We start from the raw sequence: 13,489 nt of genomic DNA on the forward strand, positions 1-13,489 counted from the left end.
GAGACCAAACGTGTCCCTGATAAACTGGTTCTTTTAGATTTCCCTACAGCCAAAAGTCACATGGAATGAGATCGTGATCTAGCAGGCCATGTATCTGGAAAACATCTGAAGATAACACTTTCGGAAAGGTTGTATTAAGCAAATCTTTCACTGGGCGAGCTACATGAGGTGTTGCCCCATCTCGCATGAAAACAGTGATTTCTAAAATGTTGCGCACTTCCAGAGCAGTAATCACATGCTGTACAAGGAGCTTTCGAAAACGTGCAGATGTCACGGAACACATCGCGTACTGCACCACGAAGTGGACTACGCCTGTCAGTATAGACTAACCGTTTTGTGTCCACGTGTCCAACACCCGACCTGCCGGCCAGGGAAAATAAGCATTAATGGTTTGCTCTTGCAAGATGTGAATTGTAATGGTTATAATTATTAGTCTGTAACTGACGTAAGTACTGATGTAATCTTGTTCAGTGCACAGTCCTCGGTCACCAATAAAAATATCTGCACTTACACCCGTGACACCGTGAAGTAACGAAGATAAGGGTTCAGCGTCTCATCGAGGATGAGGTCATTAGAGACGGAAAACAAGTCTGAATTAAGGAAGGAAAGGAAATCATCTGCATCGATTTCGAATGAACCATACCGGAATTTCCCGTAAAAATTTTAGGAAATCACAGGAGACCTAATTCTGCATATCCCAATGCATATGAACCACCGTCCCTCCGCCATATCATTCGGAAAATAACATACGGCACACATCTTTGCTTGTGCCACGTAAACAAGCGCTGTATATGGCGGCTTTCCATTCTAATTTTTCTCTGAATGTATTGTTAAATAAAAAATTTATTTACTAATATTTTTTATATTTTGAAGTTGTAAACGTTTCCCGTCTTTCTCCTATACTGGAAGTGTCTTCTTTGATCTGTTTATACCCGACGTGAAGCAAGGTGGTCAAAGATTTAGCTTACATAACGCCCCATAGTTTTGCTTGTCAGTCAGAATTTTATTACTAACTTAATTTACTGGTGCCTCATAAAAGATATTATTTCATCAATGCTGCCAACATTACCATCATACAATCGACATTTTCATTCTTCATTATGTTGTAATTATACACATTTTCATGACCCATTTGTTTCTTCTCTCCAATAGTTGGTGTGTAGATGGTTGTTTAATTGAAACTGGTAACCAAGTATAAAATAACGAAAGTGGTTGAGCATCCGGAGAAATGAGCCTCTGACATGATTTTATGTTGGTTTTTTAACCCTGGATTACTTAACCTTCGTAAAATTTACGATTGCTGCTGGTACCAATTCGCGGTTCCCGCCGATTTAGTATTGTCAGTATAGGGTGTGAAATAGGAAATTACGTACTTATTTTGTATGTGACGTACCACTGAAAACCTTACAATTGTAATTATCTAGTGCATAACTGAAAATTGCAGCTTTGAATAAAATACGGTGCTGTAAAATTTACCACAGTTTAGTAACAATGTAACTTTTTCCCCCTTTGGTGTTCTGGTGTTAGCAGTGAAACTGGGGAAACTTATAAAATCAGTTTTTGTTAAGTAGTCACTGTATTTCCACTGATGCTACGTCTAAAATTATATACCTATACATATATATCGTATGTGGCTTTTACTTATAAGGCTTTTCCTTTTTTGTGCACAGGTCGAAAGGAAGAGACACATTGGAAATGATATAGTTAACATCGTTTTTCTGGACGGAGGAAGCGGACATATGTGTCATTTCAACCCTTCTTACATCAAATCACAATTTACTCGTATCCTTTTAAAATCACTGTTTGTTAACGTTTTCTGCACAAAAATATAATTTGTACCCTAATCAAGATTTCTGTGATTTATGTGATTTTTTCAAAGGCGGCGGAAGTGAAGTATATATTCTGGGTGCACAGTATCTGTGACTAGAAACAGAGGTACCCGAACTCGAACGGCTAAAAGCGAATAAAAATTATTTGAAAATAGGGAGATAAGTTGTTCTTACCGACCATCGAGGAGCTTCATCTGTAAAATTCTGCATCTGTGTACACTCGATGTTTGAAGATTAGCGAACCTAAAGCACAGGTTAGTGAAGAAACAGTACTGTGTAACAGACAACTATTACGATAAGCAGTGGAGTTTCAGAGAAGCGATTAAAAGACAGTTGATGACTAATATCTGTATAATGTGATCTCACTGTGGCGTTTGATATGGGGCTTCTGTAGTGCAGATACACTGAAAACGATGTGGCACGTCCACTTGTCGCCATGACAAGTATGCCTACTGTTCCATTCCCCTGTTTTAATCACTTCATTGAACCATTACATTAAGAGCTGAACGTACAACAACACAAAATACTCTGTTTTGGGTAATATGACGTCGTAAGTACTGCACACATATTGTTTCAACCAAATTTTTATCAAGGTCTCACGGTGACATGAATTAATAAAATCTTCTCGAACTTACAGCAGCGCCATGGGTAGTTAAAATCCCACGAGCTTTCGGCCGAGCTCTCCTCGCCATTGTCGTGTGGCAACGGCCTCGCCGTTACATGACCGCGCTCTGGCTGTGACGTCACTTTAACCACCGGAAGCGGCTGAAAACCCGAGAATATAATATTAGTTTGACTTTTTGTCAAACAATACCACATTTATGACGTTTGTGACTCCGATGATCATAGCTCTGTGCTACAAGGCTGTTTGTTCTGCGGCTTGTGCTTCTGTAATACTGTATTCACATTTGTTACCCTTCAGTCATCTTTTGTACATAAATGCAGAGCCTTACAGATAAATAACCTCGATGGGTTAGTAGACCGTACCTATCTCCCTATTTTCAAATCATTTTCATTCAGATTTAGCCGTTCTAACTGGGATACTTCTGTTTTAAGTAACAAGAAACCAACGATTATCGTGTGATTAAGCAAAATCTTTCATAGCCTCGAGATTACCACTGCGAAAAATAGTTTCGTTTACCTGATGCGAACGACAAAGACAATGCTTGACATGCACGCAGGGATATGCGTCAGTCACCGTAACAACTTTGTTTCGTGGCGTTTATTGTTTACTCATTCATCCCATACGGGTGGATTTTCATGTAGGAAAGTTAGATGTAAATGTTTCAGTAAGCTGCAATGGCAATGAAGAACCTAATGTAATTCGTTTCTCTGCTATTGCCATCTCCTACTTTCGAGCAGTCATGTTGCTGACAGTATACAAACTACTAACTTAAACGTAATGGGATATCATGTTACAGTGTTGTATCTGCGAATTCCTTCCACAGCGCGTAAAAAAACACTTATCTAACACCTAGTGAAGGAACTGATGCAGTTCCTAGAGAAATAACCCTTCGACATGATTGTAAACTCGTTGTGAACAATTATACATAATGGCAAATTTGGGCAATATGGTGAAATCACAGAATATAATTTCACCAGCAATTAAAAACATGTCATGGCACCAAACTTTAAATTAGGAATAAAAAGCTTTTAGGAAAAGCTTTGCAGGAATGTGCTTACTAACCTCTGCCGTTGAGGAGAAAATTATTGTAGTGGTAGTCATTTAGGACCCTAGTAGTGGATAAGATCTCAATAACTAGCATTTCGCCAACTAAGGCAGAAGAGGTGGAAGCGCTTCGTTATCAACCACTCTATTTTGCTGCGTTGAATCCAAAACTCCTCGCAGTGTGTCACGGCGTGAGACCATCCAACGCTGTTGACACTGACCCGTCCGCTGGATAGAAACACGGACACTTTCGGGTTACTGAAGCTGTGTACGGCAAGCTCGTTCAGTTTCATTTACGGCAGAGAATCGGGAGGAAGAACTTACCATTTCATTCGGCACTTACAGTGAGTAACCTTCTATTAAATTCATGATTCCTATAGATGCAGCAAGTTAAACACTCTCTAGGCCTTCAATGAAAATGTTTTCTGCATATTGTGGGACACGTATTTCCGCGAACACAGCGTTTCTTCACGTGTAGCTCATTTCAAGTGATTAAGAAATTCGTGGCAATATCGTGGGTCGCAAACAATTTAGTGTGGACATTTACAGTGCGAGCGACCGATATCCATGTGCGTACAGCACGAATTTCGCACGTTCCTGCAGTGTACAACAACACTGTCAGAACTGCGATTTTCCTGCATTCAGCCATTGAGGCAAACCCTCTCATATGACAATGGGCACTCATCGATCCCTAATTAGAGGCTGCCAGTTCGTTTTCGCTTACTGGTGAATTGCCGCTTCAGTGTATACTGCCAAAGAGACGGACTTGTATGCTTGAGTGTGTCCGCTGTTATAGAAGTTCTCGATATTTTAACAGACTGGGACTAGACCTTACCTATGCGGGCTCTTCAGGCTCAATTCAGCTTTAATTTTTCCGTTGCAGAGTACAAGATCAGTTTTGGAGGCAACCCCCAGGCCGTAGCTGTGCATTTCTCTGCCTTATCAACTATCCCAGGACTACTAATCCAGCAAGATATGCCGAGCTTGTGAGAAGTTTTGAAGATAGGGCAGAAGCATTGCGCCTTCAGTCTGACCCGGCTGGCTCACTTGATTACCCATGGAATGTCGGGGACCAGGTTGTAATTCCGGTCTGACACACTTTACTGAAGTAGCTCTTTTGTGAATTAATAATCAGCCATTAACATCTTAACTTACTTTCCTGCCACAACCTGCTGTGATGTGAGAGGTAAACCTCTACAGGGTTATCGCTGCCACATCACACACGGCTGCTTAAGTTGCGGGGCTGAGTACGCCATTGCTTTTCTTTTTCATTACCATTAGTTAACGTGGAGAATCTTCCACCTCTTAGTTCAACATCCCTGGTGTTGCAATTAGAGATAACAAGTTAAATTTGCATAAAGAAACTTAACAGCAAATAAAGTTAACCCCTGGACATTAAACTGCCAGATGTGAAATGTTGACGCCATTTTTCAGAATTTGAAACTGTACTAAACCAGATGGCAGTTATTAGAGTCGAGGGGCATAAAAGGGAAGCAGTGGTTGGGAAGGGAGTGAGACAGGGTTGTAGCCTCTCCCCGACGTTATTCAATCTGTATATTGAGCAAGCAGTAAAGGAAACAAAAGAAAAATTCGGAGTAGGTATTAAAATCCATGGAGAAGAAATAAAAACTTTGAGGTTCGCCGATGACATTTTAATTCTGTCAGAGACAGCAAAGGACTTGGAAGAGCAGTTGAACGGAATGGACAGTGTCTTGAAAGGAGGATATAAGATGAACATCAATAAAAGCAAAACGAGGATAATGGAATGTAGTCGAATTAAGTCGGGTGATGCTGAGGGAATTAGATTAGGAAATGAGACGCTTAAAGTAGTAAAGGAGTTTTGCTATTTGGGGAGCAAAATAACTGATGATGGTCGAAGTAGAGAAGATATAAAATGTAGACTGGCAATGGCAAGGAAAGCGTTTTTGAAAAAGAGAAATTTGTTGACACCGAGTATAAATTTAAGTGTCAGGAAGTCGTTTCTGAAAGTATTTGTATGGAGTGTAGCCATGTATGGAAGTGAAACATGGACGATAAATAGTTTGGACAAGAAGAGAATAGAAGTATGAAGGCTTTCACGACCGGATGACATATCTTCTGGTAAACCTTCCGGGATGTAAGGTCGTGGTCCATGAAACTCTTCAGCTCCTAACGTTTCGTCCAGAGCTGCGCTGGACATCTTCAGAGGGGTGTTTCTTCTCCGGTGAGTCTTGCCGAGTCTTGCCGAGTCGGCAAGACTCACCGGAGGAGAAACACCCCTCTGAAGATGGCCAGCGCAGCTCTGGACGAAACGTTAGGAGCTGAAGAGTTTCATGGACCACGACCTTACATCTCGGAAGGTTTATCAGAAGAGAATAGAAGCTTTCGAAATGTGGTGCTACAGAAGAATGCAGAAGATTAGATGGGTAGATCACATAACTAATGATGAAGTATTGAATAGAATTGGGGAGAAGAGGAGTTTGTGGTCCAACTTGACAAAAAGAAGGGAACGGTTAGTAGGACAGGTTCTGAGGCATCAAGGGATCAAAAATTTAGCATTGGAGGGCAGTGTGGAGGGTAAAAATCGTAGAGGGAGACCAAGAGATGAATACACGAAGCAGATTCAGAAGGATGTAGGTTGCAGTAAGTACTGGGAGATGAAGAAGCTTGCACAGGATAGGGTAGCATGCAGAGCTGCATCAAACCAGCCTCAGGACCCAAGACAACAACAACAACAACTAAACCGTTACTGACAGCCACATCATACTTGTGAGAGTTATTCTATTTTGAGTGTATAAAATACGCAGATTAAATCACATAGCTCATTAGAAGCCGTAACTGATAGCTTCGAAAACCCATAATGATGGATGTTTACCAATTTTTGCTGTTATTTCACTCCCTTCTTAATTTATTTTCTAGCAATAGTGACTCCAGTCAGGAGTGAGTTAAAATTATAGAAAAGAATAAACTTTTTGAATGTGTATAAAATTACTGAAATGGTGACGGAACGTTGAAGGCATTAGAAATTGCACAAGGCCACTATCGTTTTTTAAAACGATGCTGATAGAACTGTGAAGAGTGCAAAACGTGGTGCTGTGCTGAGCGTAATGGACATACTCAAGGGAAGATAATTTGAGACAGGGAGAATGTCAGGGTGTAGGATCTCAATAGACCAGATGGGCTGGGATGTGGAGTCGGATGAAATTCCAGTGGGTTCGTTTTACGACGATATTGGAATTCGGGTCAGTTGTAAGTGGATAGAGGTCAGATTATGGTTATGGAGAGAAAAATAAAGGAAAGGGAGGGAGGAGGAGGAACTATGACCTAGGATAGGATAGGATGGGGGGAGTATGTAGGTGTGAGGTTCAGGGTATAGGCGTTCTAGCTCAGTAGACACAGAAATAATATTGGAAGGGGGGGGATCGATAATGTTGTAGATGTATGTATTACAGAACATATGAAATATGTGCTCAATTTAGGCGAGAAGTAATCCTACGAAATAGTCAAGAATTCGTGTTGGATATGGTAAGTAGCTTCGACAAGCAAGGTGGGGAGTGTTTGGTGTTTGCAATATACAGCGCCTCCTAGCTAGTAACGAACTGTGTCCTTTTCCTCTGTGATCTTAAATGTTGATGTGAATATCTGAACTAAATTCAAAGAGACCCATCCCATAGAACAATGATTCAACGTTAAAGCATCCAACTGTATCGTTGCCTGCCTTGTAAGTAAAATGCTGTAAGATTCTGAGGCGCTGGCGGCGTACTGCCAATTGTCCTCACTCGCTCAGACGATGCTAAATCCTTCTTTCTTTGCACGAGATCACAAAATTGACAGGCGGATATGTATAATATGTGGTCAAACGCTCGGGCCACCTGACTGAACGGGCTTTATGTGATATCTTTACAATTCAGGAGAGAGTATATTAGTGCAGTCACAATTTTTCAACATCAGAGACCGTTTTTGAACGGCGATTCAAAGACGAGTATTGAGTGGCATAATTGTAAAGGTCCAGAATTTCGATTTGTTGTTGGACACTTCACTTGATTTACGTGCACCAAGACCCATTGATCAAGATTTTATTATGGAGTGAGAACGTCAGCAAAGCAAAAAACTGCAATAATCACTCTAACAGACTTCATTCTACAAGGGACTGTAATGATTAACCGGCAGACATCCTTGCCAACCACAGAGGAGTTCCGTAGGTGCTTAGATAGAGAGGGCAGAGAGAGAAGTACCTGTCTAGCGGTAATACAATTCGGTTATCGCGGTCCTGCTGCAGCCTAGAAGTCATGGATCACAAGAAAGCAAAACCCGACAACGCGTAGAGTTGTGGAAACCACGCTGCAATTGGTCTGTGGAGCAGTGGTTGAAACTGTAATATAGGAGGTAAGTGTCACACCGGACATCTCAGTGAATACCTCAGATTATTATTATTATTATTATTATTACTATTATTGTCATTATTACCAAATAGCAACTTCTTGTTCACTATAAAGAATGGAAGCTGTTTGTAGGAGATGCCTTTGTTTGTTTACTGTTTCACCGTATGGTAAGGATAAAAAGAAATAAGGATGCATGATTCACTCATTTTTTCATTCATCCATATGTTTATCCCCATTTGTCATAGTTTTCATCATAAAGGAAAAATGTCAGAGGTGTTTAAAGACTCAATGTATACATTAAAGAGAGAAATGGCTGTTGTAAACTAATTATGATTATTTTATTAACCACCACCTATCATTAAACTGTTATGTTTTACATGTGGATAAAAATGTATTAAGAAACACACTGAAATAAGTAGGAAAGCTGCTACTACAAAAAAAAGTGGTCGTTTCCAAATACAAGTAAATTGATGCGGATTATTTACCATTGAAAGCTTAAAATTTACATGAGTATAATAATAAATGTCAAAAAATAATAATACGAAAATTAAGACTGTAAGAACAAGTACAAATTATGTGTCCCCTTCGAAGTCAGATCTGGAAGTTGGAGAGGTTGAATAAGAGTCTCTGACCGTTCTGTCCACCAACCTGTCGTCTTCTAAAACTGTGTCCCCAACGCAGAAGACAGCTCGTCGATAGTGAAAACTTCTTCGGCGCAGGCTGCTTCACTGTCAATTCGAACTTGTGATTGTGCTTTCTGTGGGATGCCACTTGCCCAGGTTAGTCCCTGTATCTACAGAGGACAAGATCTGACAATGATGGTAGGCAACACTTCTGATTAATGTATCCTGTTTGGTTATTATTCAAATATTCACACATTTACACTGTCTTTTAGAGCACTCGACATATCTTTCTTAATTGTAGGGTAACTTTTCCATGCAACTTCCGAAATATGATACACATGTCCGGCTTTCCGGTACACACTAGACAGAGTGAGTATTACATATTCAAAACTAGGCTACGCCCGATATAGAGTACATGTCCGGCTTTGAAGAACACCTGAAACAGAGTGACTATTACATATTCACAGCTAAGAAACGCACGATACTAAGATACATGTCCGGCCCTCTAGGACGCCCGAAACAGAGTGACTAGCGCAGCCGAAGTACTTCATCTCCAAGGCGCGCCAAAGCGACCCGAAGGTGTCCGAAGCACTTCGGTTGCAATATCGTTACTCTTATGTTTCTCAAAACCAATGAAATATAATAAAAAAACGATAGACTCGTAGGGTAATCAAGGTAGGTTGTCATACTAGAAACAGGGTTAAATACAGTGAAAAGTATATAAACAATTAATAAGAGAAATTAGGCGTTTTGGCGCCCAGCACCCGAACGTGCCGACCAATCAGAAGCAAGTTCAGTACAATTGGCGGACTCTCCCATGGGACTGGTACATACTGTACCACCTACCGCTTGTACCTCACGCCACATTTGTACCATATGCTACTTCACGGGCTTCAAGTTGCGTCAAGGCAAATAAAATACTGGTGGTCACAGCCAGGAATATCACACAAGGGGTACTTACAACGAATACTGTTTCTTACGGTATTTATAGTACTTGAATAGACATAACCACATCATTAGTAGGAATGGCTAATTTTGTTTTAGATTTGCTAGGATCTTAATTTCTTACTTTATGTCTACTAATAGCTGTCACAAAAAGCTTGGCATTAGTATACACCACGCCATCCTAAACACTAGGAAAGGAAGATCTAGGTCTAAATTATTGTTCTGTTCTGTCGCATGGTTGTGTGATCGAAGCTAATGTGGAACTTATTTTTATTATTTGTCAAAGGTACAATCAAGAAGTAAATGTTACGGCAATAAAATATAAGAATTGCAAGTTATATAAAGAAGGCTGTCAAAGAGGATTGATTGGACTGATTTTATGGATATATATTTAGTTACTTCAGCCTCATAATCCCGTAAGAAAACAAGACAGGGAAAAGATATGTATGCCCAATAGCCCAACCTCCCCTAGTATTCAAATCAGTGTAATGGCATAAGTACAATGAAAATACTAAAGAATAAAAGGATAACTAGTAGACGAATAATTAACAAGGATAACAGCTTTTTCCTTTTTTTTACTTTCTTCACTAATCCTTGGTCCTTACTCCTTACGCTGTACATTTTCTGATTAATTTCTGAACTAGTTCCTATGAAAAGTGAAATATTTTACCTTAGTCTTGAGCATAAACATCCAAAGTCTGTTTATTTATGTCGGTCTTCGGCATAAGTAATGTAATTAGCAGCTTTTTGTATCGTCCAAGTAACTGGTTTAAGATAACGTGTACGGTGGTTTTTAAATGCCCTTGTTACGTTGTGACAGTATCGTGTTATAGTCGTATTCGTTTTAGGTCTAAACAGAACTTGTGCGAATGAAGAATTCTACTTTCTGCAGAAACATACTTCATCAAATCGGAAATACACTGCAATGAATCTTGGGACCTCGAGCAAACATAGACTGAGGACAGTACAATAACACCGAAACACGTTTGGTTAATTAGCAGCAACTAACTGTATATCGTAAAAAATTGGCCCCTCATTAATCATTTATTTATTATCCTGCAAGAACGGAACAGAAGATGTTTATCTCAATAGCAAAGTTCGTCAGTAAATTCACAACCAAACACACTATTCACATGGTCATCACACAAGTTTTGACGAAACTAGTCCGCTACAGGTTATCTTTGTCTGTGTAGTCGTCAGAGAGTCCCTTGTGGCCATTTTTGGTCCGAAATAAGTTACAGATGGAATTTCTCGCACATACATTTGCCTTCATATCTTCCGGGGATACTTCGGTCACTGTAAGTGTAACATTAATGCGAGCCTTTGTTTTCGTAAAATGTTTCGCAAACGTCTCACTTTCTCTGTCTACCTTGCTAATAGACGACAAGAAAAGCTCGTCCTGGAAGTAGTATGTTTGAACTTGTTTGATGAATGACGTCAGTCAACGACGCTAGAACAGATGGAGCATAGTTCGTAAATAACAATTTATGCGTCAGTGTTGCACTTGAAGCTTCATATACCTGTGCAGTTTCTGCGAGGTGAATAAGTGTGCCATTGCTCATGGGGATCCATTCACTGCATGAAGACTTGGAATCAATGATCGACCTTTAATCTCCGTTTTCGATTTGTTATTTTCATTTTCATTGTATTTGTGTCAGATACTTGAATTATTTAGCACACACAAAAATTTACGAGAATAGATGGTATGTCTGTGTGTGTTTTATTTTGTAATTACTTAACATCCTTAACACTTGCAGACGTATTTGCTCTAGTGACATACAATTCACTGGAAGACAGTTACCGTCTAGCCATCTATTCTGAAGAATCCGTACCGCTGTTCGGTCCATCTCTGCCGTGCCCGCCGGTGTTCTACGACCATGAGGAATTCAGAGAGTTTCTCCTGGTCAAATGTAAGTATTCGCAACACATATGTGCTAATACTACATAATATTCAAGCTCTAACTACTGTCTTCATGATATCGTTTAGTACATAAAAGTCAAATCAACAGCATTTTTAAAAATTTCTTGGCATTGATTTTCGGAAAAAACAAAGAGTACTTTTCTCTTTCTGTTACTCCGTACTATTTATAACAAATTTAAATATATCCCCTCTTCACTCCAGTATTAAAATTAATGATTCGTTGATTTTTGAAATTTTTCTAAATCTTGCAATTGCAGTGTCTTATATTCCAGCAGTCTGCACCGGGACCATCTTTTCGACCCTGCAGATTAACGAATGTTAAAATGAGGTGACGACCAGCAGCAAGTATTTCAGCAGATAAAGAGCTTAATAGTTTGTTTTGTTTTGATGGTGCATGTAGTGTTTCTGATCAAATAACACATGTCGGAAGACCGATTATTTTTAGTTATATTAAGAGTCGTAAAAGCAGTCAGTTTAATAATTTGTCAGACGAAAAATTTTTAAATTTATATATATATACTTGAGATTTACTTGTCATTCTGACGTACATAGAAATATATGTCATATTACCTTAGGGTTTCCCAAGACAAGGATAACAATACGTCTGGGAGACGAATTTTATAACTTACGCAAAACTGTGGAAATTTCTCGGTAAATTATGAGCTTTCTCTATATTGAACAAGTGAAAAATAATTGTACGCTATGAAATATGTCTTAGAACAAGAGGACAGTCATGTGCAAAGAGATCTGATAAACTTGAACAGTTTGTGAATTTTTTTTCTGCTACTCAGTCGATAAATTAATACATGCATTTCTAAAAAGGAATTTTCTTTCACCGTCGAATGAAAATCTTATAAACATGACAGATAACCTGAAGTCTTGTTTGCTACATGCCCAAAAACAATCAAAATTATTGCAATTAAAATAAGAATAGCGTACGTCGCAGTAAGTTTTATAACATATATTTCCCATCCTGTGGATTCGGCTCCGTGTGATATCGTTTACAGTAAGCATCACGATAATCTAAGCAACATCTACTGGGACGTATTATCGGCAGAGAAAGATCTGAAGTTCTGTTCCAGTCACATCTGCTAATAGGAGATGAAGCACAACCAGCTAATGTCAAATTAGCCCTTAAGTTGTATACCGCCTTTTCATATCAAAACGCTCAGCCAGCTGGAAGTACTGAAGACAATATATGATGTTTTAGAAATATGTTCCTTGACATGGACCACTTACGGAGGTGAAATGTGGAACATAAGCGCTACAGACAAGGAGAGCATAGATGTTTTCAAAATGTGGTGCTACAGAAGAACGCTGAAGATTAGACGGGTAAATAGATTTACTAGGCAGGAGTTACTGAATCGAATTGAGGAAATAAGAAATTTATGGCACAACTTGATTTGAGGAAAGGGTCAGTAAGCAAGATCAAACGGATGTAGGTCGCAATAGCTGTTTGGAGATGAAGACGCTTCCACAGGATATACTAGCGTGGACAGCTGCATCAGACCAGCCTTCGGACTTAAGACCAAATCACCAACATCATTATTAGCATCATGGACCAAATTCACTTATTTCCACATCCAGAAACTTTATCGTTGTTCTTTACCGCAAGCTGAGAAAAGACGTGACACAAGGATGTCGCGTACAAAACAATAATGTTCCTCATTATTATAAAAAGTTCTCGGGTTACACAGGGATTTACGTATAAGGACGTAGTCAACACCTTGGATAAACCTTATCATTGTCTGGAAACACTCATCTGATGAAGCAAGGAATGTCAGCTATCGAATGTTGGCCTCGACTTTTTATGTTTCACTTAAATCTTTCAGCCTGAAATGAAAGTTTCGAGTGTGGTATTATGTTGAGCAAATGAACTGAAAAAAAATTGACTATTTTGCTGCATTTCAGGTACCTTACACGACTTTTAAGGTTAAAGCGAAGTAACGCTCCCCACAGATATTCATTCAGTCAGCTGCTTTACTTTAGGTATATAACCAAAGCGTTCCAAACAAAGCTGTTATCTTGACCGTGAGACGATGGACAAATTAATTTTGAGGTGAGAGTCAGACGCCTACAATTTGCATGTTGAGACAGCATTGCAGCAGTATAGCTTTCATTTAATGAAGTTCAAGATAACG

The 13,489-nt window shown here is 39.4% G+C and overlaps 1 protein-coding gene across 1 annotated transcript in view; it reads left to right on the plus strand.

The window, feature by feature from the left end:
* Positions 1 to 13,489, plus strand: part of LOC124555947 (GTPase-activating Rap/Ran-GAP domain-like protein 3) — a 694,419-nt gene that overhangs the window by 542,579 nt on the left and 138,351 nt on the right. The window contains exons 11-12 of the mRNA XM_047129996.1: positions 1,671 to 1,782; positions 11,185 to 11,337. Coding sequence (XP_046985952.1) covers positions 1,671 to 1,782; positions 11,185 to 11,337 — 265 coding nt within the window. The remainder of the gene's footprint in view (positions 1 to 1,670; positions 1,783 to 11,184; positions 11,338 to 13,489) is intronic.

This window comes from Schistocerca americana, chromosome X (assembly GCF_021461395.2).
Source record: "Schistocerca americana isolate TAMUIC-IGC-003095 chromosome X, iqSchAmer2.1, whole genome shotgun sequence".
Taxonomy (NCBI): domain Eukaryota; kingdom Metazoa; phylum Arthropoda; class Insecta; order Orthoptera; family Acrididae; genus Schistocerca; species Schistocerca americana.